Source organism: Bos indicus, chromosome X, assembly GCF_029378745.1.
Source record: "Bos indicus isolate NIAB-ARS_2022 breed Sahiwal x Tharparkar chromosome X, NIAB-ARS_B.indTharparkar_mat_pri_1.0, whole genome shotgun sequence".
Lineage (NCBI taxonomy): Eukaryota > Metazoa > Chordata > Mammalia > Artiodactyla > Bovidae > Bos > Bos indicus.
This window is the reverse complement of record NC_091789.1, coordinates 2,029,418-2,057,160: the sequence shown is the minus strand read 5'-3', so window position 1 is coordinate 2,057,160 and position 27,743 is coordinate 2,029,418. Positions and strand designations below refer to the sequence as shown.

Genomic DNA, 27,743 nt, shown 5'->3' with positions numbered 1-27,743 from the left:
GTTTTGCTTGTAGTAAAAGTGTGTTGTAGTAATGGAGCAAATATGGAGAAAATATAAAGGCTCCTCCTGGTCTCTTTCTCAACTCAGCTTAGGTGCTGCTGACTTGAACTCTTGCATTGGCATTATTGAGAGGCCAATGCTGTTAGCCACTAGTAAAAGCTACCGTAGAGAATGTTTTACTTACTGCAAACGTTGAACAGAAAAGCTCCCTTCTTCCCCTTGTGGTTTTAAAGTCCAAGCTGGCTTGCTTTCTGCTTGTTTAGAACCTGAATGAGAATTAAAACCTTTCCATATTTTCAAGACTTATTGACGATAAATACTATGTTTCTGATAATATGAAGGAAATAGTTTTTTATATAGTATAAAGTGCTTTTCAAATTGTGTTACAATATGACTCCGGTAAAGTGGAGTACCTTAAAGATGAAAGATTTGGGGAAATTATCTGGAAAATAATCCTTTGGCTTCCAGATAGCTTGATTTCCAAATATTACTTAGTCTTTATTGGATAGATAGTCTTCTTTCAGCTTCAGTTTTGAACACTTGCAAGGGCGGTGTGCCATCCAGGTGGAATTCTGAAGGGACTGTCTTGCTTGAAATCTGAGTGATGTGTTTGTGTTCCACTCTGTTCAACAGAAGGTTGAAGTTCAACCTTAGCCTGAGGGAGGATCTCCTGGTCAGTGTAAACTGAATTAGTAGACTCTGCTCCTGACAGGTGTGAACCATATAAATTAACCTGTCATTTTGCCTAAATTAATAAAGCTGAAAGGGCAGTCACTTCTAAGTGGTTTTCTGGTATTTGGTATTCATTGTTTTCAAACAACAATGGTTCCTTCAGGCTGATGTTATAGGGTTAATGTATTATTAGATTCCAAGGACACAAGGAAATAGAACAGAATTAGCATTAGCGATCTTTTTATCTTTTCTTTAGAAGCACTAAGTCTTGCTAATAATGGTGTGGCAGTAAGGAGGAAGACAATGGGTAAGAATTAACCAGCACAGTGTAACAGTGAATCCTAGCCAGCCAAACAATGGGTGTAGAATGAGTGTTAGCGAATAAGACTTTTCCTCTCTTAGCCAATGCACTTGTGTTCAGTTAGTGTCTTGTTTACAATTATTTTGTTTACTATATAAAATATATTTTAGAGTAAAATAACCAGTAACACTGACTTTCATAGCAATCATTTTCTATCATTTTATCATTAAAATTCAGTATCCAGATTTCCCTAGAAAAGATGGTACTTTACTTGACAATAATTTTTCTAGATTCTTTCATACTATATAAATATTCTTTGTTTGTGGATGACTCACAGGACAGAGAAAATTAAAATATGCATTTTCTAAATTTGACATGTTTTCTATCCCCTAAGATTGTCTTTTTTAATAAAATACAACCTCTAAAATAAAACAACCATAGAAATCTTTTTTATCTAGCCACATACTTCCCAAATTGATATTCTCAAATTAGAAAAGAAAATAATTAAGTATTTTCACAATTACCATATACAGAAACTTTTGTTTGTGTCTGTTTGTTTTTTTACTGCATATGCTCCATCTAATAAAATTATGTGGAGAAATAACAAACAACACCTCAGAGCAATGTAATGTTCATGTGTAACTTTTGTATTAGTAGCATGTTTCTTGAGAATTTCCATTGTCTGAGCTTGCAGGAGGATTAGCTTAAGACTTACTAATGGCAAATCATTGAGATAAAAGTGACCTCAGATGTCATTTAGAGAATCTAAACCCCCTTTAAAGCAAGAATCCTTCCTGTGACACCTCTGAAAGATGCTGATACACATTCTCCTTGATTGCTGTCAGTGACGGAGAGCCCACTACCTCACCAAGGTAGCACCTTTCATTCATGAACAGCTCTTCCTTGCACTGAGCAAAATCAATTCCTCCTATCTTTTATCTCCTCTTCCTAGTGTGGCCTTCTAGAGCTATGGAGAAAAATATTATTTTTTCCATAACATTTAAGCCTGGAAATGTTCTTTCTTTAACCATTACTCATGTGACAGGTTTTCCAGACTTTTCACTCTGCTGGTTGTCCCTCAGCCAACAGTTTTTTATGTTAGTCTTTATACAAGATATTGATTACTTCATCTGAATGAGATGCTCCCCATGTGGTCTGACTAAAGGAAGACACCTCTCTCCTTTCATACAGGCATGATGCTTATCTCAAAGAGCCTGGGATTATATTATTTTTTAATCATAGCATTCACCCTGAACCATAGTTAATCAGAGTTTGCAAACTTCTTTTCAGAGTTTACAATGGGTCAGCAATTATTCTCTTGGCTACTTTGAGAAAGTCTGGCATGCGCAAATGAAATTAAAATTTAGTTTTAAAGCCCACTGTTTGTATCTTAAAATATTTTTTTTAATTTTGTTTTTAGGCCCATTGTATGTGTCTTTTGGGGGCTTCCCCAGTTGCTCAGTGGTAAAAAAAAAATCTGCCTCAAATGCAGGAGATGTGAGGGACTCAGGTTTGATCCTTGGGTTGGGAAGATCCCTTGGAGCAGAGAATGGCAGCCCACTCCAGTAATCTTGCCTGTAAACTCCCATGGACAGAAGAGCCTAGTGGGCTACACTCCATGGGGTCCTAAAGGGTCTGACATGACTGAGCACTGAGCATGTATGTGTCTTTAAAAAGATCTCTTAAAAATTATTTAATGTAACTGAAGATTATTAGACACAAGAAATTTGCAAGACAGAAAGCTAGTATTTCTGATGCTTTCAGAAATTTCCAAGAATGTTACTTGTCAATAATTTATCTAGATTCCTTGTATTTTATGTCTAAATAAATGAGCGTTACCTCCAAGTACTGCTCAAAACATTTCCCCAGAGGGAAGAGAGGTGGAAATGCAGATCTTTTATCATCATGGGAAGTCTGAAGTTAATAAGAATTCTAGACATTCTGCTTGAAATTTAGAATATTTAGATGAGACCTAAATAGGGCCAAGTTAGGGGGAAGGAAAAAAAAAAGAACTAAGAGATAGGCAAGTATTTTATTTGTATTAATGGCTTTATTACTTCTGGTGAAAAGTCAGGAATTACAAGCACTGTACATGCTGATATTTTAAATTGAAATAGCAACCACAGTGTACTGCTTTTATTTCCTCAAGGCTGAGAATGAGGTGGTATAAATGTGAGATTCTTGGGCAATCAGTACATAAAGAAGTTACTGAGCAATCTACTTTTGAAAGAGCTCAGTTCTTTTTCAATCACCTGTATATTGAGTTTATGATATTCAGAAGTTATTCACTGCCTGGTATGTGTTAGGAATAACTCTGCTGGGTATTATGGATATAGTCCTTGCAGTTATTCAAAATGACTGTTCTTTATCTTCCATCCTATATTTATAAACAGTTAAATTGCTTAATTTATTTTACTGCTGTGAAAATTCTAAACCAAAACAAGTTTAAATAACATTTTTGTTTACTATACTTTCAGTAATGATAATAATTTAATGATGGTAAAAATACTACAGAGGAGAAATGTGTCTGGGCTAACAGAGGAGATATGAATTGGATATAGATAACATTTTAAAGTGCATATTCCTATTGTGATCATTTCACAATATATACAAATATTGAATCATTATGTGGTATACCTGGAACTAATATAATGTATGTCAGTTATACCCCAGTTTGTAAACAAAAAAGGAAATGCATATTCCATAAGGTGGAAAATGATGTAATTTACGTTTAAACTTGAGAGTCACCTTTTTAAAGAAGAAGAACAAAGTACCATCCTTTAAGTTGGACAGGGCTTAGGTGCTTTATAGCATACAAGTGTATCTATTTTTACCTTTACAAAGCATCAGCAATTTGATCCCAGACTATGTGATGTAATCTTAGTGAAAAATAAAATTATATTATGTTTCCTACTATAGTAAAATATTTTCACTGGCATGACTTACTATGATTAGGGTATATGTTGTTTTTACCCAATTTTATCACATTTATGGTATGGTAAGACAGGAGATAGCCAACTTGTTGTACAATACTTTTTATATGGTTCAGTGGAGAAATGAAATATCTTTCCATAAGAACAATGTAAATAAAAACAACTTTCAGAACTCTTGATCTACCTATATAACAGATGTTATAAATTTCATATGAAATGTATTTATTTCCAGTATTTAAAATGTGCTGGTTTAACATAGTTAAATGTAATACAGTTTATTGAGTTCTAATATTAGAGTACAAGCATTTTGTTAAAACTTCCCAAAGTTTGCTGTCCGGGAAGACACTCCTTTGGGAAAGGTTCCAGGTGTTCTCCTTACTTGTTGCAAGAAGTAAGGCCTTCCTTTTCCAGTAAAAAAAAAAAAAACAAAAAAACAAAAAAAGCCAAGCACTTTGTCAGCTGCCTCCCAAATACTCCAGAAAGGTAAGTCTTCTCCCTGTTTTACACGATGGGCATGGTGGTTCCAAGAAGTTAATTAACTTGGTCAATGTCACACTTCAAGTAAGAGGTGAAGTGAGAATTCAAATGCAGGTCTTGATTTCAATGATCTTGGCTTCTCTAATGCCTTTTTGTTTTCATAGAGTTTTGCTACTTTCATGCCATCTCCTAATTAGGAAATATCTCACTAGGATTCGAAGAACAAAGAAGTGTGACAGATGAGATAAACTTGCTTGAATTGGATGGTGGTATAGGAACAAGATAGCTCTACTTTGTGGTACAGTCAAGGGGTGAAATTACAGGAAAGTAGTGGGGCAATAATCTTTACTTAACTGATATGATACCAGCATTAGCCTCTTATTTCCTATTTCTTTTGAAGTATTGTTCTACTTTCATTGGCCACCCACCTTTTCCCGCCTGGTAATTAGCTGCCATTGACAGTGCTGTAGCTGTTGCACACTGGGCTAAAATCAAGGTGATGGCAGGGCCGTGTTTGCTTCTGATTCTCTAGGGGAGCATGCATTTCCTGCTCATTTGGATCACTGACAGAGTTCAGTTCTTTGCAGCTGTACGACCACCAAGGTCCCCATCTTCTTGCTGGCTGTAATCCAATAGTTGATCTCAGCTTCTAGGGGCCGCCAGCATTCCTTGGCTACTGGCTCCCTTCCTCCATCTTCATTGCCAGCAATGGCAAGAGTCTTTTTCACATCTATCTCTCTCTGACCCTACCTCTTCTGCCTTTCTCTTCCACTTTTAAGGACACATGTGATTAGATTGGAAGATGCAGGGACTCGATTGAGATTTTGGTTTAAAAGCTTTAAATACCGCAGGGGATTTTTTTGTTTGTTTGTTTTGGCCAGGCAGCTCTCTCGGTATGTGAGCTCTTAGTTTCCCAACCAGGGAATCAAACCCACGCCCCCCTGCCCTAGAAGAATGGAATCTTAACCACCAGACTGCCAAGTCCCATGAATACGGTATTTTAGAACAATAAAATTTTGAAAATGAAACATTACAAGAATGACGTATTAGAGTGGCGAGCTCATCTGTTGTTGGCAACTGGGCTAAACTAGTGCCTTGGCCATCACTGTGTCCTTCTTTGCTCCCTCCCCCTCCTTCTTCCCCACTTGAAAGTCTATCACTAAGGATATTTCTACAAATTCTAAATGACCTTTGCTCATTTACAACTTGCCCTGTAACATCTTCTATTTTCACTCTTTGGTTTTGTTTGTTTGGTTGGTTTTAAAAACATAGTGCTTTTCACTGACCCATGAGATCAGAACATGGCATCTTAAAAAGAGCCTAAGTATCTTATTCAGGATTCTTTGAATCTAAGAGCTGGGAGGAACCTTAGAAATCATTCTTTGTCATACCATTGTACCTAGAAAGAGAATGTGATATTTAAGTCTGGTCAGTTTTCCACCATCTGTATACATTTGTATTTGATGATTTAACCCAGTCTTAGTTTATATTTCCTTTTTATTACTTCATCCTGTTTCATCAATTGTATTACAAATTAATGTTAAAAAACAGTTTACTACAAAAACCTCAACTAGATTTCTCTTTATAGATGTGATTATACTAGAGATTTTTCTCTTGTATTGCATTGAGCCGTTTTCCTAATTAACTCACAGTTTGACCTAGCTTTAGTTTCGGTGGACCTGCAGAATATTTGAGGGACTCCCCTGGTGGTCCAGTGGCTAAAACTCGATGCCTCCAGTGCCGGGGGGCCAGGTTTGATCCTTGTTCAGGGAACTAGATCCCACATGCTGCAATTAAAGATCCCACATGCTACAACAAAGATCAGAGATCCTGTATGCTGCAACTAAGTCCTCACACAGGCATGTAAATAAATATTAAAAGAATAATAACATTCTTTAAAAAATCTGAAATACAGTTTTGAAGAGTATATGGATATTTTAGGTTGTAAGTAGATTATCCAATAGACAATTCCTTAGCATCACCAAATTGAAGTCATTTTATTCATTATGAGTATTTTCCCTCAAAGGATGTGTGTGTGCAGTCATTTCTGAATGATTCACAGCTAAACAAAGGTTCATGGAACTGGAACCAAAATTTTCATCTTAAGTAGACCAGTGACCTGGCTCATTAGCATATCTTTTGTAGGCATATTGCTGAAGTATATAGATATAATTAGAGACTTTTTTTCAAATCATGTGATGTACCATCAATCATCATACGTTTGGCTTTCTTTCCTGTAATTATAATTACAGATTATATTTTTGCATAGTGGATATTATTTGACTGCTGATCCAGCCTTGCAGACAGCCTGATCTGGGATGGATAATCCTTTCAAATAAAATAACTAAGGAAATTCGATATTATTTACTTTTTTTAAATTTGGTGCTTATATGCTAAATATGAACTGATACACTTCTGTACCAGGGAGCAAGTATGTAATTAGTTTTGTTACTGTAGCTTATATAAATTATGAAATGTAGAATTTGTTAGTAGATAATGTTGATAATTTATTATTATTTTTATAACATTTAGTCCTTTGCAAAGTAATTCTCTCTTTTACTGTAATCTCTGCAAGCAAGTATCCCACCTGCTCTTTTATACCTGTCTCCCAGTGCAGGGCCTGGCCTGTGTTCAAATGTTGAGTTGGTGAAAGAATTCAGAGAGAGTAATTTTTAGGTCTGTAGCCTTGTGCAAATTATTTCACTTAAAAGTGTGTTGCATATCTTCATTTCATATATAGAGGAATCTAATATATTACAGTCTTATTAGAGAGTAAGTTACAGCTATCTTTCCTATGAAAAGAGCTAATCCAAAATCCTGATTCTGCTCCTTGCTTACTGATGAATACCATGATGCTGGCACAGACTGAAAGTAATTTTAGCAGAAGCAATTTACCAGTGACTAGAATATTTTAGTCATGGTTCATCAAATTGTAATCTGATAAAGAAAGTAAGATTATGATATCTTCCAAGGCAGCAAAGTTGAGATTTATTTGGCTTATTTTCACACGTCCTTTACCATGGTGGGGAAAAGTATTTTAGACAAATTCATGTTTTAAAACTAGTATGGTTGCACCTAAATGATAATGTGTTTTCTGTGTATAGTTTGAAAACAGAAAGGGCTGACTAAGATAAAAAGAAATCTGACTAGGTTTTAGGAGAAATAAACTTAAGATCAATACTCAGAAAATCATGCACATTTACTTATGTTCTGAATTGTTTTATACTTAAAGAGGCTAGACCAAATGTAAAGGTTTAACAGATGATATATATATATATATTTTGGCTGTGTTCCGTGGCTCGTGGGGTTGTAGTTCCTCCACTGGAGATTCAACCTGGGGCCATGGCACTGAGTCCTAACCACTGGGAAATCTGGGAACTCCCAGCAGATATTGAATTTAAATTAACTAACTTTCCCTTCTATCAGAAATATTTTAAATAAATGCTTTTATACATTACTTGGTTAACAATAGAAAAAAACAGCATAGCAGTTACTGACATATGAAAACAACATATTCTAAAGCAAAACAATTGATAGTTTGTGAATAAATTTAATTTTTATTTTCAGTCATTAAATATATATTTGCTTTGAGTTATTTGCCAGAATGTACAACTAGTTAAAGAGGGCTAGTCCAAAAAGCCTGGAATCCAAGAGTGTAAGATTTGACTTTTGTTCAGCAAGCAGAGCGAAGTCATTGAATACTTTTGAGCAAGGAAGTGACTTTCAGAGCTATAAATACAGCCGCAGTATGTGAAGAAGTTGTACTGTAACAAATACGTTAATAACCAAATCCAAGGAAGAAGTAATAGATACCCAAAGTGTGGCAGGGACAGTGAGGGTGGAGAGGTGGTGAAAGATAGATGCATACTAGAGAGACACTTAGTAGTACTTTGTCAGTTGCCTGGATATAGGAGATGGGAGAGAACCAGGAGTCAAAGATGACTGAAATATTTTGATGATAACACTTTTAGAATCCAGAATATCCTATCTATGTCTCTCTTGAATGCATGACATCTAGATACATTTGAGATTCCTAAACTTTCTTCTGACTGACTAAGCTTCCAGGAATGATCATTAAGAACTATGTAGTCAAATTTTTCCATTGAGAGTATCTTTAAATAAGCCAATTTTCTCCTTAAAGCATGATCTATAAAAATACTAGCTTTTGAACATTTAAAAATGAATTATTGCTTCAAGAAATAGCTTGTTATAGACGGGGTGATTTGAGGGGGAATAGCATTTAGGCTAGCATTTTCCAACTAGCTGAGCAAACTTGACACCTTGACCCTGTTCTCTTCATCTACTTGGTGATTCTTCTTCACCTCCTTCTCACCTGTAATTTGAGAGTCAGAAATTATAAATTGGGGTATGAAACATTAGTTTAAAGGACAGTATGGAAGGAAGGAAAGGAAGGGAATGCTTCTTTCTTGCTTAATATCCTTCAGTTATATATGTCACAAACAGTTTGAGGCAGTACTTCATTACAGCTTCACAATTCATAGATTGCTTCAGCAAGACACATACACACATGGTCTGAAAATGCTCCAGTTGGCTTCTATTTCAGAATTCCCACTTAGTTGACTGGGAAATGTGAGTGTTGGATGCCTACGGTCATACTGCTTAAAGGATATGGTCTGCCTTGACCCTTTTTGAGTTCCACCCAAGAACACAAACTCTTTAAGCCAGAGACCATTATGTTCCTAAAAAGAAACACCTTACCCCCGAAGTGGCAAACTCCTCAATGAATTATAATTTGCTTCTACTCTCTTAAAAAAATAACCAGTCTGCCTTCCAGGAAGTCGTTACCAGTTTTATTAAGAATACTTAATATTTGGGGTAAACAAATATAGTCATGGTACATAAATACTTCATTCAAAAGACTCCTTCCTGCACAGTGGACAAAATCTTATGAAAGTATTTTTATAGAGCAATTTTTGTTACTCACATTAATAGAGCTGTCTGTAGTTAGATCATGAAATTGCATTGTGATGTTGAATGCAGATGACCAATACAGTGATCTTAGTTAAAATAGTTTTCTAGGACTGTAGTCAAGTGGAGGTTCTGGATGGCATTTCAGGAGAAAAATCAAGCCATTTCCGCATTTCTTCTCTTAGAATATGCTTGAATGTGTAGATAGGTGAGTGGGCTGTGACAATAAGGTTTTTTTCATCTTCTAACAACCTAAGAACTTAAGGTCAGGAATAACTGGTTATGTTTCTTTATGGTAAGCATTGTACAAGATGGATAACAAAGTCTTATAGCAAAGTTTAATTTAAAAAGCCTTAATGATGAGACTTCCCTGGTAGTCCAGTAGTTAAGACTTTGCTTCCAATACAAAGGGGATGGATTCCATCCCTGTTTGAGGAACTATGATTCCACATGCTGCAGGGCTCGACCAAAAAACAAACAAACAAAAACGGGGACTCCCCTGGTGGTCCAGTGGCTAGGACTGCACTCCCAATGCAGAGTACCCGGGTCCGATGCCTGGTCAGGGAACTAGGTCCCTCCCACGTGCCACAACTAGGACCTGGGGCAGCCAAATAAATATTCTAAAAACAAACAACAAAACGAAAGAAAAACTTTAATGGTGAAGCAAATATGTACAAAATGGAAAATAATTCCAATATGAAAACTTGTACTAATATTACTTTTTGCTTCTCTAAGCTTCATATCTGAGACAGGCTTGGGAGAACTATTCTTAGTGTGATTCCCAGACTCTTGGGGTTAAGACTTTATCTTCTGATTTCTCTTTTTGTATTACCTTTTCTCTTAAAAATATTGGCTGTCATAATAAAACATCGATTTGATGAAATCATATTAAACATTTAAATGATTGATTTGATATATTCATTGAAATAATTAGGGGTGCCTCTAGGTCATTGCAAAATCAAGAATGAGATTCGTTACGTTTATTATAGTCTTTGAAGATAGAATCAGTGGGACTCATAGAGCTGCCAATTGTAATTCTTAAAACATGAAGTGCAGTTGGCTATTACTTTTAGGTTGGAAAGTCTTACTCCTTGTTGTTATTATCATGTTTCCTTTTAAAAGAGCAATAAACATTCCCTTAAGACATGGTCATGAATTATTGACTTCATGAAGTTGAATATAACTAGGAAATTCAGAAAAGACAGAAATGGATTGGATTTTTACCACTTGATTAATGATTCCTCCTGTTCCCAGAGAGATTTGTCTCAGTGATTTCTAATTGGTTTTGAGCTTGTGGAATCTGCCTTTATAATAAACTCTAAAATTGCATAACTTGGATATTTGAATATTTCATAAACTGAAATTTTAGGCAGGTAAAAGCCCAAGTCTTTAATAATACGGTTTTCCCTTGAAACGCACCGTAGCACCATAGTCAAATTTCAAAGTTAGTGAGTTACAGATAATAGGAGTAAAATGACACCTTGGTTAATAAATCCTCTGGGAGCAAAACGCTCCTTTATAGAAAGGTGGCCGGGGTGTCAGAGTTCTCGTTCCAGTTTCTTTTTTGGGGGATTGAAGAAGGAGAAGGCATGCTCCTGGCCTCAGGTATAGCTCAACTTCTTCATAGCTGGGCTGGTGCTGGCTGTAGTGGGGTAGGGAGCATCCTTTTAGAGGGTTGTAACTCTCTCTTCTGAGTGCTGGGAAGGAAACTGTTGACTGTGATGGGAGTCTGTGCTGTTCACCTGAACTGTGTGTCCATGTTGCTGTCTGCCTCCCACCAGCACCACTTGTGTACTCTCTCACCTTATATGGCTTCTTAAGGCAGGGCAGTTTTGACTGAGACTTCACTTTTTTAGGTAGTAGATACAGAATCGGCATTTAGAATTCATTTATTAAAAAGTAGTGTGGTTGATTTACAATGTTATATTAGTTTCAAGTAGAACTCATTCTTTTGCTTATTCTTTTTGTTTCTACTTCTGTCTGTCTATCCATCTATCTGCTGCTGCTGCTGCTGCTAAGTCGCTTCAGTCGTGTCCGACTCTGTGCGACCGCATAGACGGCAGCCCACCAGGCTCCCCCGTCCCTGGGATTCTCCAGGCAAGAACACTGGAGTGGGTTGCCATTTCCTTCTCCAATGCACGAAAGTGAAAAGTGAAAGTCAAGTTGCTCAGTCATGTCCGACTCTTAGCGACCCCATGGACTGCAGCCTACCAGGCTCCTCCACCCAGGGGATTTTCCAGGCAAGAGGACTAGAATTGGGTGCCATTGCCTTCTCCATCCATCTATCTACCATCTATTTATTTAACTACCCATTGGGGCTTCCCTGATGGCTCAACTGGTAAAGAATCCGCCTGCAGTGTGGGAGACCTGGGTTCGATCCCTGGGTTGGGAGGACCCCCTGGAGGAGGGAATGGCTACCCACTCCACTATTCTGGCCAGGGGAGTTCCATGGACTGTATAGTCCATGGGGTTGCAAAGAGTCGGACACGGCTTAGCGACTTTCACTTTCTATCTATATCTTTCATCCGAATATGATGAGAAATTTATATAAACCAAGCTTCCAAACAGTAGAATTTTCTAGTCTAGGTGCATGAGACTTGATGTAGTTTAATTGATATATGGATTTTAAAAGATGAAGGAAGACTTAAGTTTTGAAATATAGAGGGAGCAAACATTAAATTGACAGTGCCCTGGTGGCTCAGATGGTAAAGCATCTGCCTCCAATGCGGAGACCCAGTTTCGATCCCTGGGTCGGGAAGATCCCCTGGAGAAGGAAATGGCAACCTACTCCAGTATTCATGCCTGGAAAATCCCATGGACTGAGGAGCCTGGTGGGCTACAGCCCATGGGGTCGCAAAAAGTAGGACACGACTGCACAACTTCACTTCAAGAACAGGACTGAGATATTCAATGCCAATGCTTTATGGTTTGGATAATTTACTTTCATCAAGTTAGAGTAGAATATCATTTGTCATCCCATTTGTTTAGCCCAATTCCCTCATCTGTGTCATAGTGCTATTTCTGTGATGGCTATTGGATGGCTTTGGAATTCAGAATCTGTTCTTTTAGATATTCGTATCAGTAATGTTGAGTTCTTCTTAAATTTGATCTGAGTTATATCCTAGGATATGCTCCCTCCCAACCCCAGATGTGTTGGGAGAATGGCATGTAGAGGTTTTTAACTATTGGTATGGTTGTTACGGAGGTAGTGGTAAAAGTGAGTAATTTTAGCCTGAACTAATTCAGCCAACAAATTGGTTCCCTGTAACAGAACGATCCTCATGTCTATAAATTAAACATTGGAATGTCCATCTTGAGGCTTCATGGCCTATACTCTCTGCTCTTTGTTTTTTAGGCTTGGTGTGGTGAGAACAATGTGGGCTGTGGAATCAGATTCAAGTTCAAATCAGTTACCAGATTCATCATGAGGCCTTAAACTCACTGAGCTTCAGTTTCCTGTCTTTAAAATGGGATTGTTACGAGGATTAAGCAGCACAGAGAACATGTTTGGCACACTGCCTAGTACACAGCAGGTGCTGGGTAGACGATCTTATTCGTATGTTAAAACTGACATCAGTTATTTATTAGTGTGATTTTATTTTAAATGTGACATACATTTGCATATAAAGAAACTTCTTTACTTTGGAAAATCACTTTAGAGTCTGACGCTATCACCTTGAACTTTTTCTCCTCTTTTGTGGGCTCTGGTATTGCTACAGCAGAAAAGAAAGCCTTGGAAAGTTTAGCAGCTATTTTATATCATCTATGCTAAAGATTTCCATTAGCAGATTTATTGAAACCTGACAATAATGTATTTATGTCATTAAAAAATACAAATAACGAAAGCTTTATCTTTCTTGGCTTCTTTGAGGCAGGCATCTTCTTAAGAAGATACATTCTCCATAGTTTCTGAAATAGTGATTAGTTTATACTTTCTTAAGAGGAATTGCTATGATGTTTATAACTTCCTTGTGCAGTGGTACCATAAATAATAATTTTAGTTGGGACATATCTTTAAATATTTTAGGTTTTAAAGGTTTTTCTTTTAAAGAGAATACCAGGTTTATTATATATACATTAGCTTACTTCATGAATTGGAAAATTTCTGATTTTTAAAAATACTTTCTTTTTCTTCTTAATGTCATTGAGTGTGTGTGTGCATGCATGTGATTCAGGTTTTGATGGGGTGCTGAAGGAGAGTTCTAAATTTTTGTGGTAGGAAGCTTATTAATATCTTTAGAATTCAATGCAGAATGCATATTTTGAATCTATAGAAAAATCAATGGGAAATGACTAATACCGTCTTAAGTTTTTAATTTATTTCTTATGGGGGAAGGAAATACCTTGACGGATTTAGCACTCAAATTCAAATGAGTGTGAGAACAGGTGGCTGAATTTTTCCCCCACCTGCCAATGCAACTTTATCACAAGAAATGTTTCATTTAGCAAATGCTGCTGCTAGCAGACACTTCTCTGTTTCAGAGCAGAAACACAAATGGCGGGGGAGTTCTTCTTTGAAGAAAGCCTTTTTCTTGATTTTCTTTTTAAATTGTGAGTGTGAGAAATATGTATTTTATTTTTCTGGGGGACGGGTGGTGGAAAGCATGAGTCAGTGTCTTGATTAACCAACCTGACTTGTTGTGTTGTTATACCATTCATGACTTTTATTTTTGTTTTCTTATTGTTGCTGTACTTGCACACCAACCCAATGGCACTGACTTTCAATTATAATGATATTATTACTCTGGGAAATTGCAGTATTTGAATAATACTTTTGACACCAATTCAGAAACCCCTGTTCTTTTGTTATAGTGCTATTACATTATTAGAATTACATACATTGTTAGGCTTAATCACTTTGTAATGTAATAGTCAGAAGCAATAAGAAGTGCTGTGAAACTTGGAACTAAAGAAAGAAAAGCATTGATATACTTCTACCTTTCTAGTTTTTCTCTGATTGACTTATTTTTTTCCCTCAGAAATAAAAACAAGGAACAACTTGACACCTGTTCTGATGGTCTTACATATATCCTATCAGCATGTTTTATTGAAATTGATGAGTGTTCTAAGACTATTTGAGGCTTTGGAGCCAAATGATGCAAATATGAGATACTCTTCCTGTTCCCATATGACATACCAACAAACCTGACTGCTATTGTGAATTCTAAGTACGTGGTTCTTCACAGAACATCTACCAGACTGTTAGCTCTACTAACAGTTAACTCTACTGTTAGAGTTTTTCATTGTTGAAAACATATTTGAACCAGATTGACAGACCACTCTTGCTCTAGCCCACCTACCAGTAATACACAGTCCTTCACTGACATGGTGTTCAGTGTGAAAAAAAAAAGAATTTGTACATTTGATGAGTTTTAAATTTTCATTAAAAAATCCATTGAATAAACAGTGCCAAGCAGATGACAAGGGCTTAATACGTGTTTGCACTAGCAATTTTGAGAATATATCTTCTCTACTCTTTAAGTGTACAGGTTTGCTTTAATTTGCATATTCTGGAATACTAATGAGGTTGGAGTTGAGCATTTTCTATCTGTTAATTATTTGTACCTATATATTTATGAATTGTGTCCTTATATCATTTACACCTGTTTCCCTTGGAGTAATTTTTTAAAATATGGACGGCTTTGAGACAGCATTGCAGTATTAGTGTCACCCTGCCAACATGTGACAATTGCTTAGATTGTCTATTTCCTTTGTCTTCAAATAAGAGTGCAGAAAATGCCATAGTCTGTGTATGTTTGGTTTCTTTGTAATGCTTTTAATAAGATGATCAAACAGTACTTCTTTACCTAATGCTCTTCAAAAAAGTAATTGTTCCCTTTGAGCAAGTACCGTTGACTGATTCAAGCACACTTTGTGGAAGATTGCTTTTGTGCTCTGTGGTTGGTCATTGTTTAGGAAATAAGATGTGTCCAGTGGTGGTGGGGTGGATGGGAAAGATGTGGTAGTAATGTATAGACGTTATAAGAAAAAGATTGAATTCTTCAAAAGAAAATTGATGAACACAATCTTACCCATGAATAATTGAACAGTTTTGATGAAGTGGGACTATTTGGACTGAGTTAGCTTAATTCTAAATTGGCATGTAAAAGTGAATCCAAATACCAATTGTTTTCTTTCTCTCGAAATAACAGTTGTTTTAAGCAGAGTTAGGAATGATTCTTATATGAGTTTGCAAAGAACAAAAGCCTGTGTGCATGCTAAGTCGCTTCAGTTGTGTCCGACTCTTTGCGACTCTATGGACTATAGCCCTCTAGGCTCCTCTATCCATGGGAAGAGGCAAGAAAACTGGAATGGGTTGCTACACCCTCCTCCAGGGGATCTTCTGGACCCAGGGATCAAACCAGCGTCTCATGTCTCCTTATGTCTCTTATGTCTCCTGCATTGGCAGGAAGGTTCTTTACCACTAGCGCCACCGAGGAAGCATAATTGTCTTATTAACTTCAAAGCTGTTATCTACTTATCTCCCATAAACAGTTGATTTTTCAGATTGATAGACTGGAGGAGAGCAGAGATATTCTATTATTAGGTAGCCTTAGAAGAGATAGTGGTAATTAATAATTCTACTGTGTTTCTGACTGGTAGCATTACCTCATGGAGTTAACTCTCAGACTGAGAAGTTATTTAGAACATGAAATTTCTTCAGAAAAATTGTCCTGAGGAGGTTATGTCTCTCTATCAGGGTTTCTCAACCTTGGCATTCTTGAAATTTTTGCCTGAGTACAACTTTGATGTGGAGACCTTTCTTGTGTGATGTAGGATGTTTCATAGTGTCCAACTAGATGAGAGGAGCAACCCCCGCCTCCACCTAGCGACCATGTAAAATGTGCCCAGACACGGCCAAGCATGGGCGTGGGGTGATGGGAGGCAAAAATCCCCTTGATTCCCCTCCCTCCACTGAGGGCCACTAGTCCCTGTATTGCTTCTAACCAATATAACTTGAAAAAAATAAGATTAAAAAATGTTATTTGTTCTTAGAATTACTCAGATAATCATTCCTTTAAGGATAGTTTGATGTAATTGTGGCTTGGGATTTGCAGAGAGGTTTCACCTCCTTGCAATGCTGAAGAACAATGCGCTTCACATCCAGTCAATAAACTTAATGAAAAGGAGATGGAGTATTGAATCTGCTGAGGTTGACATGACATGTGGTGTTACTGATGCAGAAATAATAGGGAGTGTTGTGAATGTTAAAAAGTCAAAAGATGTTGATAAAAAGTCATGAAGAAGATGATTTTAGTAAAGGCTTCTTGAGCTTTTGAAGTAATTAGTTAGAAAGCCAGACGTATTATCTAGCCAAGAAAGGACTGTGTTTTCATACTCTGCCTTTCAGTTTTAGGAGCAAGAGACCACTGACGTGAAGCAAGTGGTTGTTTGCAGTTTATTCAGAAAAAGCAATTTCCAGGATGTGTCATAGGGGCAGTGCAGTTTCAGCTTTACTCCTGTACTCTTTACATCTGTGGTTCTATAAAATGATAATTGATGGTCCTTTAAAGCATTGCATGATAAATAAGTGTCTCTGGATTGACCCATAGAAATGATGATATATTAAACCTCTCATGTGCCAGGTTCTATGTCGGGAATACAGAAACTAATGAAACATTCTGCTTGAATGTCCCATTAAAATAATCCTGGATGAATGGAATTTTTCTGGTTAGGGATATCAGTTACCATCATTCTATTTGCCACTTTTCCATTTGATTCTGTAATTATAAATGTCTGTGTGCAGAAACTGGTTAAAATATCTGTGAGTATGTGTAGGCTATATATCATGTATATAATTTAATTCTTTTAAAAAGCTATTTCCGAAACTAGTGGAAAGCTATATTCATTTTTTATGCTTATTAAAATACTGTTCAAATTTTCCTCTTCTTTATTAAATACCCATGAGAGTTGAATAAAACATAGTTATATATTATTAATTCATTTTTTGGTTATACTATGGCTCTAATATTGTTAAGAAGAAATGACATCACCCTGAAGGCCAAGATTTTTGCTAATTATTGCAGGATTTAAAGCCATTTGGTTGGTGTTGGAATTCAGAAAGCACAAACTTTATTAAAAGTATAGTCTTAAAACTTTTTTTTCCTGTTAAAACTGATCAACGTAGACTATAGGTATCATAGGGAGAAAGGTGAAATCTTTATGGTATTGGATAGACCTGAGTTAGAGAAACCAATACTTCAACCTTCAGAAAGTTACAAAGAAATAGGAAAAAGACAGAGTTCTGGCACTTGAAAATCCATTCTTCCTTCTTCCCTTCCTAATATCCATTTTAGCAGTCTATATCATGAATGCACAAACCCGTTCAGAGCCACAGGCTTCCCACTCTTAGGCAGGTGATTCAGAAACAAAGCAATACATACCTAAGGAAACAGAAGTTGCCGAGTCTGAGGAATAATGAAAGGTTGTACATGGTGGTCAATTTTTAGTGTAACCTGAAGCCTTATAACTATTGTTTTGCCATTTTCTCTGTGAAACTAACTGATCTGTTGACTACAGGTTCTCTAATGCTTTTTATGGCCCCTGAAAAATTGCCAATGTGATATATACACTTATTATTTTTATTATTTGTTTGTTTGGAAAGATGGAAAACCACAAAGCTGAAGGAAAGTGAAAGTGAAAGTTGCTCAGTCAGGTCCCACTCTTTGCAACCCCATGGACTATACAGTCCATGGAATTCTCCAGGCCAGAATATTGGAGCGGGTACCCTGTCCCTTCTCCAGGGGATCTTCCAAACCCAGGGATCAAACTCAGGTCTCTTGCATTGCAGATGTATTCTTTACCAACTGAGCTATCAGGGAAGCCCACGCTGAAGATATTTAGCTAAATAATCCCAAGTGATTATTTGGTGAGAGATACTCTCAAGAAAAAGAAATTATTTCATGTGTAAAAATTTGGCTGTGCTCTGCAGCTTGTGGGATCTTAGTTCCCAATCAGGGATCGAACATGGGCTCTCAGCAGTGAAAGCACAGAGTCTTAACCACTGGGCCACCAGGGAATTCCCTCATGTGTAAAACTGTTTGTTCAGTTGGGGTTAATTAGAACTACAGTAACACGAGAGGAAGTAATGTATAGTATATCACAGTTAATCTTTGTTTTTTTTATTTATGGGATCTTTGAAATTTGGAAACAGACTATATTTAGATTCAGATCCTGGCCCAGTCACTTTACTAATTTTGTGACCTTAGGTAAATAATTTTTAACCCTTCTGTGGCTCATTTTCCCTCCCCTTAATAAAAAGGAGATGATAGTAATATTATTGCAGTGGATTGCTTTGAGGATTATATGAGATCATGTGTGTAAATTTCTTGACAAGTATATACAGTGATTGTCCAATAAATGACAAGTATTATTTTTATTTCTAAAAGTAGATATTCCAAAAATTTTAACTGCAAATAATACAATTTGATGGTATTGCTACCTAAACAATCCCAGAGCAATAACTCTGGCACTGAAAAAACAAACCCTTTGTAATTATAGTTTTGAGTCAGCTGTTAGGTTGATTTCTTAGTTCTCATCTATCTCTTCTGATCTCAGAAGGCTTTTTACAAATATATATCTATTTCTTTTGTGATATAGAATGATATGAGCCTAAAATACAATGCAACAGCATTCATGTGTGTTCCATAGTCAGATGATTGGCACATAATCCGATGAGTGTTTCTTTAAATCATCTCATTATTGTGAATTATATGACATGTTTTCATTTGGTTTTCCTTCTGATTTAAAAACCTTTTCAGATCTCTAGTGGAAGAGGAAGACCAGCACATGAAATTGTCCCTTGGAAGCAGCGAAATGGGCCTCTCTTCCCATTTGCAGTCTTCCAAGGCCGGAACCACACGCATCTTTACCAGCAATACCCATAGTTCTGTGGTGTTACAGGTAAGTTCACTGTCCCTTTTACATTATTTACATAGCTTCAAAAACCACCCAGGGTTTTTATAGTGTGGGATGTCACTAGTGGGAGATGTTGTGCCTGTGTGTAGACAGGAACCCTGTATACTTTTGCTGTGATCTTAAAACTGCTCTTATATTTTTTAATTTGTAAAAGTTATTTTATTTTATTTATTGGCTGTGCTGGGATATGGCATGTGGGATCTTAGTTCCTTGACCAGGGATCAAACCCGCACCACTCTCACATTGTAAGCACAGAATTTTGACTGCTGGACCACCAGGGAAGTCTAAAACTGCTCTTAAAAAATAAAGTTTACTAATTAAAAAAAAAATGTAAACAGAGGAGAAACCTTGAGGGGGAAATTATATGCCTTCCTGATGTTAAAAGATATTCTGAATCCATTGTTTATTTCATTTGTGTAAGGGAGATTTTGCTCTCATGCTACTTTCTTACAGAATGTTGTATCTGGCAACGTTGGCTTTTCATTTTGTCTTCAGTTCAGTTCAGTCGCTCAGTCGTGTCCGACTCTCTGCGACCCCATGAATTGCAGCACGCCAGGCCTCCCTGTCCATCACCAACTCCCGGAGTTCACCCAGACTCACGTCCATCGAGTCAGTGATGCCATCCAGCCATCTCATCCTCTGTCGTCCCCTTCTCCTCCTGCCCCCAATCCCTCCCAGCATCAGAGTCTTTTCCAGTGAGTCAACTCTTTGCATGAGGTGGCCAAAGTACTGGAGTTTCAGCTTTAGCATCATTCCTTCCAAAGAGATCCCAGGGCTGATCTCCTTCAGAATGGACTGGTTGGATCTCCTTGCAGTCCAAGGGACTCTCAAGAGTCTTCTCCAACACCACAGTTCAAAAGCATCAATTCTTCAGCGCTCAGCCTTCTTCACAGTCCAACTCTCACATCCATACATGACCACAGGGAAAACCATAGCCTTGACTAGACGGACCTTTGTTGGCAAAGTAATGTCTCTGCTTTTGAATATGCTATCTAGGTTGGTCATAACTTTTCTTCCAAGGAGTAAGCATCTTTTAATTTCATGTTGTCTTAGGAGGGTAAATATCACAAAGCCCCCACATTAAATTTTCTAGTTCCTCACTCACAACCTATTTTCCTATCACCTTTTATCATAGTTCTCGAGATTGTATTTATTTGGTGTCTCAGCTCACATTGACAGTTGTGGATATAGGAGAAGGGTTGAGGGCTTCTGGAGGCAAACACACCGATACATGCAAGAAGTAATAACTGACATCAAAGGCAAGAACAGAAAAACAATAGAAAGCCAAAAGAACACCAACAAGTGTGATATGGAGCTGTTTAACATAGGGATAGGCAGTCCAAGTACTTCTGAGTACTGTGGACACTCCTTGACCTCTGTGGGTGTTGCTGACTTAGAGAATATAGTATAATGCTCGATGTCCATAAATTTCTTTTAGATATAGTTAAATTATATCAATCTTCTCAGATTACTAAGGTAAGGAGAATAAATCCTTCTAAATATATTTGTAAAAGAAATCTCCCCAGATGAATTTCATGCATATCATTGGCCAAGAACCATCATGGTCAAGCAGTATATAGTATAGTATATAGCTTAATGAGAGAAGGAGGCTTGTACTTGCTATGTGGCTAATTAATGTCTCTGGGATTCATTTTTCTTATCTCTAAAATATGACTCGTAAAATATCATGTAGGAAACGAGTTGCCAGTCCAGGTTCGATGCATGATGCTGGATGCTTGGGGCTGGTGCACTGGGACGGCCCAGAGGGATGGTATGGGGAGGGAGGAGGGAGGAGGGAGGAGGGTTCGGGATGGGGAACACATGTATACCTGTGGCGGATTCATTTTGATATTTGGCAAAACTAATACAATTATGTAAAGTTTAAAAATAAAATAAAATTGGAAGAATAAAAAAAAAAAAATATGACTCGGGAAGCAGATTTCTAAATTTTCTTCAAGTTCCCATCTGTGATTCATTGAAATCTCATTTTCCCCATGTTTCAGTTTCTGATGGGAGCTGGATTTTATGGTTCCTCATTCATCAATAGAAATGAGAGGGCCAGAAAGGAAAAAAGCTTCCCATCTCCCAGAATCTTAGGTTCTACGTAAGTGGTTTAACTGTTGGTTTTACAAGAGTATGGGAGGAGGAGAATGAGAGGTCAAACAGGAAAAACATGAAAGGAAGAGGTTTTTTGGTTACATTAAAGTACTTTCTCTAAAGAAAAAGAGACTCACCCCCTCCACTATACTTCTGCCCTATCCATGACCATAGTCATGGATTAAAGCCCATTTTTTGTGGTCCTGCTAATTTTAAAAATTTACTTTATATCAAATAGTGAAAGCCACTCTAGTATAGTCAAAAAGATTTAGAACAGTAGTCCTCAGATCTTATTCCATATCAGAATCACAAGGAGGAGGGCTTGTTAAACTGAGTATTGTGGCCCACCCCAGAGTTTTTGAATCAAAAACACTCGAGGTGGGAGCCAGCTCGGCCTTTGTTGGTCTAGGCTAGTGATGGGAATGGAAACGTGAGAGTAACCCGAGAGTTTGTTCTTTCTTCAACTGATTTTTTCATGTGGTAATGTAGTGGTACTATTCCATATTGCTATTGAAAAACATTGTACGGTGTCTTTAAAAGTCTATTAAAAATTGTGTTCTCACTAACTGAGATTTTTAAGTCCAAGTACTAGCAGACTGGTTTTTTTTTTTTTTTTTTTGTATCTAATCTTAGGTGTGTGGTTGTCAAGGGAACAAGCTAGAGAAGTGTTTAATGGGTAAATGTTATCATTGTTTTAAAATTAGTAATCGCACAAGCTCCAGCTTCAAAAGGCATTGAAAGTAGCTGTCAGGGGAATAGATCCATGGGGAGAAACTATTTAAAGAAGTCTCACTCTGAAGGATACCCCAGTGCACAACTGTAGTGGCAAGGACATGAGTTTAGGCAAAAAGTAGAATCTGAGTTTTACCACTTACAGCTAGTTATGTGACTTTGGGAAAGTCTTTGTACTCTCTGGGCCAGTTTCCTTATCTGTAATCTGGGTAGTAGATGTGAAGATTAAATGCAGCAAGTCCTGGAACAGTAAGGTGCATAATAAATATCCATTTATTTCCCTTCCGTTTGAACCAAACAGTGAAGGTGTCAGAGGAAATGTCATTGATCAGAAGTGATGGGTGTGCCAAATAAGGTGCCCATCTGGTTGGCTTGATCTGCTCTAGCAGATTATTTGTCTCCAGTAAATAGGCTCTAAGAAACAAGGCTGTTGAAGAAAGTGCCTGGAAATAATTTTGATACCTAATACACTTGGATTCCTAGAATCTTGAATAAATCCCAGGAGAATTCATGATTCTCATTTGTGTTAGCAGTGCAAAATACTTATACTGAAGTAAGAACCAGGGTTTGCTTAAGTAATAATTGATGAAATCAAGGATTTTTCACTTCCCTCACTCCTTTACTACTGCTACAACTCTGGTGATTTTTCATGGAAAATTTGCATCCTTTGGCTTCATGCTATTATCTCAGGTTGTTAACATCTTTTAAACCCCATCCTATGGTGAGGGAACGACATAGGATGAGATGGCTGGATGGCATCACTGACTCGATGGACGTGAGTCTGAGTGAACTCCGGGAGTTGGTGATGGACAGGGAGGCCTGGTGTGCTGCGATTCATGGGGTTGCAAAGAGTCGGATACGACTGAGCGACTGAACTGGACTGAACTGATGGTGATTCATCAAATCATACCCTTCCTAACACCTTCACTTTTAAAAATAACAGCTTTAGGGAGATGTCATTCACCTATCATAAAATTCATCCCTTTCAAAAAGTGTACGATTCAGTTGGGTTTAGCATATTTGCAAGGTTTGGCAAATATCACCACAGTCCATTGTAGAACATTATTATCTGTATTATCACCTCTATCCATTAGCTGTCATTCCCCATTTACTCATAATCTCTTTCTTAACCTGTAACAATCATTAGTCTACTACATATCTCTATAGTTTTGCCTATTCAGAATATTTCACGTAAATGGAATTATATACCATGTAGTCTTTTGTGACTGGTTTCTTTTACTTAGAATGGTGTTTTCAAGGTTCCCCCACACTGTAGCATGCATCAGTACTTCTTTTTTTTACAACTAAATAATATTCCATTCTATGAATATACCACTTTTATAAAAATTCACTCATCCATTTATGGACATTTGGTTTGTTTCCACTTTGGGGCTATTGTGAATAATTATGCTATGAACATTCATGTACAAGTGTCTGCATGAACATGTTTTCATTTATCTTTTGTGTATACCTAAGAGCCCGGTTGGCTGCTGTCTATGGGCTCGCACAGTCAGACACGACTGAAGCGACTTAGCAGCAGCAGCAGCAAGAGTGGAATTGCTGGGTGATATATCATTGTATGATTAATCTGTTGAACAACTGCCAGAGTGTTTTCTCAAGTGGCTGTGTTTTAAATTCCTTTTGGCATAGTATAAGGATCCCAATTTCCTCATGTTTTTCCCAACATGTGTTAGCTGTCTTTTTTATTATAGCCATACTAGAAGGTGTGAAGTGATATCTTATGGTTTTGATTTGTATTTTCCTGAGTGCTAATGATATTGAGCATCTTTTCACTTTTGCACTGGCCATTTGTATATCACCTGTGGAGAACTGTCTCTTCAGGTCAGTTCTCCATTTGTTAGTTGAGTTATTAATCTTTTCATTATTCAGTGGTAGGAGTTCTTTATATATTCTAGATACAAATCTCCTAGCAGCAGATATATGATTTCCAAGTATTTTCTCCCAGCATCTTCGGTTTTGTGGTTCCTTGTTGGTCTTCCATAACTACTCTGCCAATCTTCAGTTCTTTATCCATTCGACTGTGTAATCTTTGCTACTGCTTTACCTTAGTAGAGTTAATGGGACAGATAGACAAGGCAAATTTCTGGAAGACTTCTGATTTTTTATTATTCTCTAAACATACGTTATTCTTTCACACTTAAGTATCTTTGCACTCATCCCTTCTCCCTGGAATACCTTAAGTACTTAACATTTTTTGGTCTGGTAAACCCTTATTTATTCATAATAATCCATCTTAAATGGTAAATTGTAAAACTGGAATTCCAGTTTTGGGCTGAACTCACATTCTGCCCACTACAGTTATACAGTGGGTAATCCTGCAGAGTGAACCATCTGAAAACAGTTTCTCCCCATGGATCTGTTCTTTTGAAAGCTAATTTCAATGCTGTTTAAAGCTGGAATTTGTGTAACCTAGGCAGAGTTCGTAGCTCCTTCTTTTACTCTCTGAGCCCATCAGTATCACCTACCAGTGAGATCCGCAAGATCTAGAATCTAGTTTGTTTTCTCTGTCTGCCTATGATCTAGTATAGGGCACAGGGTAAATGCTTAATAAATGTAAATAAATTATAAGTATTGTTATGTATTATTAATATTATTATCATCATTGGAAGAAAATACATATAAAGGCCCTAGCCCAGTACCTGACACAGAGGAAGTATTCAATGCTTTTTATTGCTCTTATTGATATTGCTATGGAATAAATGAATTTGGATAACACTTATAAATCACTTTCATATATACTTGCCTCATTAATACTTGAAGCAATTCTGTCAGTTAGAAAAGGCAAGAATTATTATCCCTATTTTATAGATTGGGAAACTGAAGCTCAGGGAGGTTAGAAAGCTTGCCCAAATTCACTTACCCACTAAGAGACAAAAACTAAGACTTGGATTTTTTTCTAATCTTACTCTAAGCTCTGTTCTGTTTTTAAATATAATGTCTTTAAATATTGTTTTCACTCAATATAAGTATAAAAACATGTATTAAAGGTTTAAAGATAATTTGGCATGAATGGTACTGTAAAGATTTTGCTCTTAGTAGAATCACAGAATTTACACAGAGTATCTTCATGCCTGCCTGCCCTTCTTCCTCTCTGTCAAACTAGGGATGGGGGGTGGGACCAGAGAGAGAAAAGTCAATATCATTTTGGAAACACTCCTGTTAGGACAAGGAGGCCATAACTAAAGTATCATGTTTCATCTAGTGGAGTGTCAGTGTATACTAATTGTAGAATAGTTATCTAGGTGGAAACATATCATTTCTTGATTGTTGAATATGCTTACTCAAGCCTATTAAGCTTGAAAATGCCTCTATCCTCCAGATGTCTAGGCTGCTAATTAATATTTTTTCATAATAAGATCGGTGCCTATCAGATTGCTCTCCTCCATTTTATCTATTTATTTTCTCATCCAACTTTAGTTGCAAAGTCACTGAAAGATTTGATTGTATCAGCTCAAGTTATTATCTATGTAATAGAATGCTGAAGAAATGGGTTTTCTCAAGAACTTAAATTAACTTGCACTGTTTTCCAGTGGGCTAACTTCATGAAATACTTCAGTTCACTTCAGTTCAGTTCAGTCACTCAGTCGTGTCCGACTCTTTGTGACCCCATGAATCGCAGCACGATAGGCCTCCCTGTCCATCACCAACTCCCAGAGTTCACCCAAACCCACATCCATCGAGTCGGTGATGCCATCCAGCCATCTCATCCTCTGTCGTCCCCTTCTCCTCCTGCCCCCAATCCCTCCCAGCATCAGAGTCTTTTCCAGTGAGTCAACTCTTCGCATGAGGTGGCCAAAGTACTGGAGTTTCAGCTTTAGCATCATTCCTTCCAAAGAACACCCAGGACTGATCTTCAGAATGGACTGGTTGGATCTCCTTGCAGTCCAAGGGACTCTCAAGAGTCTTCTCCAGCACCACAGTTCAAAAGCATCAATTCTTCGGCACTCAGCTTTCTTCACAGTCCAACTCTCACATCCATACATGACTACTGGAAAAACCATAGCCCTGACTAGATGGACCCTTGTTGGCAAAGTAATGTCTCTGCTTTTGAATGTGCTATCTAGGCTGGTCATAACTTTCCTTCCAAGGAGTAAGCGTCTTTTAATTTCATGACTGCAGTCACCATCTGCAGTGATTTTGGAGCCCAAGAAAATAAAGTCTGCCACTGTTTCCACTGTTTCCCCATCTACTTCCCATGAAGTGATGGGACCAGATGCCATGATCTTCGTTTTCTGAATGTTGAGCTTTAAGCCAACTTTTTCACTCTCCTCTTTCACTCTCATCAAGAGGCTTTTTGGTTCCTCTTCACTTTCTGCCATAAGGGTGGTGTCATCTGCATATCTGAGGTTATTGATATTTCTCCCTGCAATCTTGATGAAATACATACCCTAAAGTAAAAGTTTGGGTTGCTGGTTGTCATGTTAATGAACTATACCTTATTTAAAAGTTTTATGATCGTAAGATAATCTATAAAATATATTATTAACATAAGATAGTGATTTTAGAACGTTATATTTTATAAAAGAAGCACTTAAATAATTCAGATTGTTGAAGTTTTTATTAAAATGATGCTTTTATTTCTTTATTTAAGTTTCCTGAATGTCAACTAGAATATAGAAAACTGAGTATGTAGTTTTTCTTAGGGATAGTTTTTCAGGTACTCAGGTTAGGGTACAATAGGTTATCTTGATACTTCCAATTAAGTGTATATCTGTAGTACATAAGTTGGATGAGAGTCTACCACCTTTCTTTTCAGACCACTTTAGTGTATTATTACCTTGAGTTTTCAAATGAGTTTCTTTGTTGTTTGTTATTTAGCATGTTTCAAGTGATAGAGAGGACTAGCACATACCAACTGAGAGTTAAATATGCTCAAGTACATTATTTCAATTTCTGATTGTTTGCTGCTACGATATAAAAATACTGTTACTGATTATTCATCTTCTGTTTTGAGACCTTGAAAAACTGACTTAATAGTTCTAGAAGTTTTTTTGTGGATTTTGTAGGATTTTCTACATAGATAACCATTTTGCCTGTAAATATAGTTTTTTTCTTCCTTTCCAGTCTAATGCCTCTTATTTCTTTTACTTGCCTTATTGTACTGGGTAGAAACTCCAGAAAAATGTTAAATAGAAGTGGTTAGAGTGTATGTTCTTGCTTTGTCCTAATAGTAGGGAGGCATGCAGTCATTCTTTCACCATTAAGTGTTACGTTAGGTATGCTGCTGCTGCTGCTAAGTCGCTTCAGTCGTGTCCGACTCTGTGCGACCCCAGAGACGGCAGCCCACCAGGCTCTGCCATCCCTGGGATTCTCCAGGCAAAACACTGGAGTGGGTTGCCATTTCCTTCTCCAGTGCATGAAAGTGAAAAGTGAAAGTGAAGTCGCTCAGTCGTGTCCGACTCCTAGCAACCCCATGGACTGTGTATAGGTTTGAGGAAATTTCTTTCTGTTCCTAGTCTGCTGAGAGTTTTGTTTTTTTATTTCAAATCATAAATCGATATTGGATTTTGTCAAATGCTTTTTTTGTACCTACTGAGATGATCTTATCATTTTTCTTTTTTAGTCTACTAATAATATGAATTAAATTAATTGACTTTTGCATGCTAAAGCAGCCATGCCTTATAGGAATAAACCCCACTTGGTCATAATGTATTAACCTTTTT

At 37.1% G+C, this 27,743-nt stretch overlaps 1 protein-coding gene across 7 annotated transcripts in view; it reads left to right on the top strand.

The window, feature by feature from the left end:
* KLHL13 (kelch like family member 13) overlaps positions 1 to 27,743 on the top strand; it is a 198,264-nt gene that overhangs the window by 138,452 nt on the left and 32,069 nt on the right. For all 7 annotated transcript variants that reach the window (XM_070784351.1, XM_070784350.1, XM_070784346.1 and 4 more), the window contains one exon: positions 19,074 to 19,215. In XM_070784351.1, coding sequence (XP_070640452.1) covers positions 19,074 to 19,215 — 142 coding nt within the window. The remainder of the gene's footprint in view (positions 1 to 19,073; positions 19,216 to 27,743) is intronic.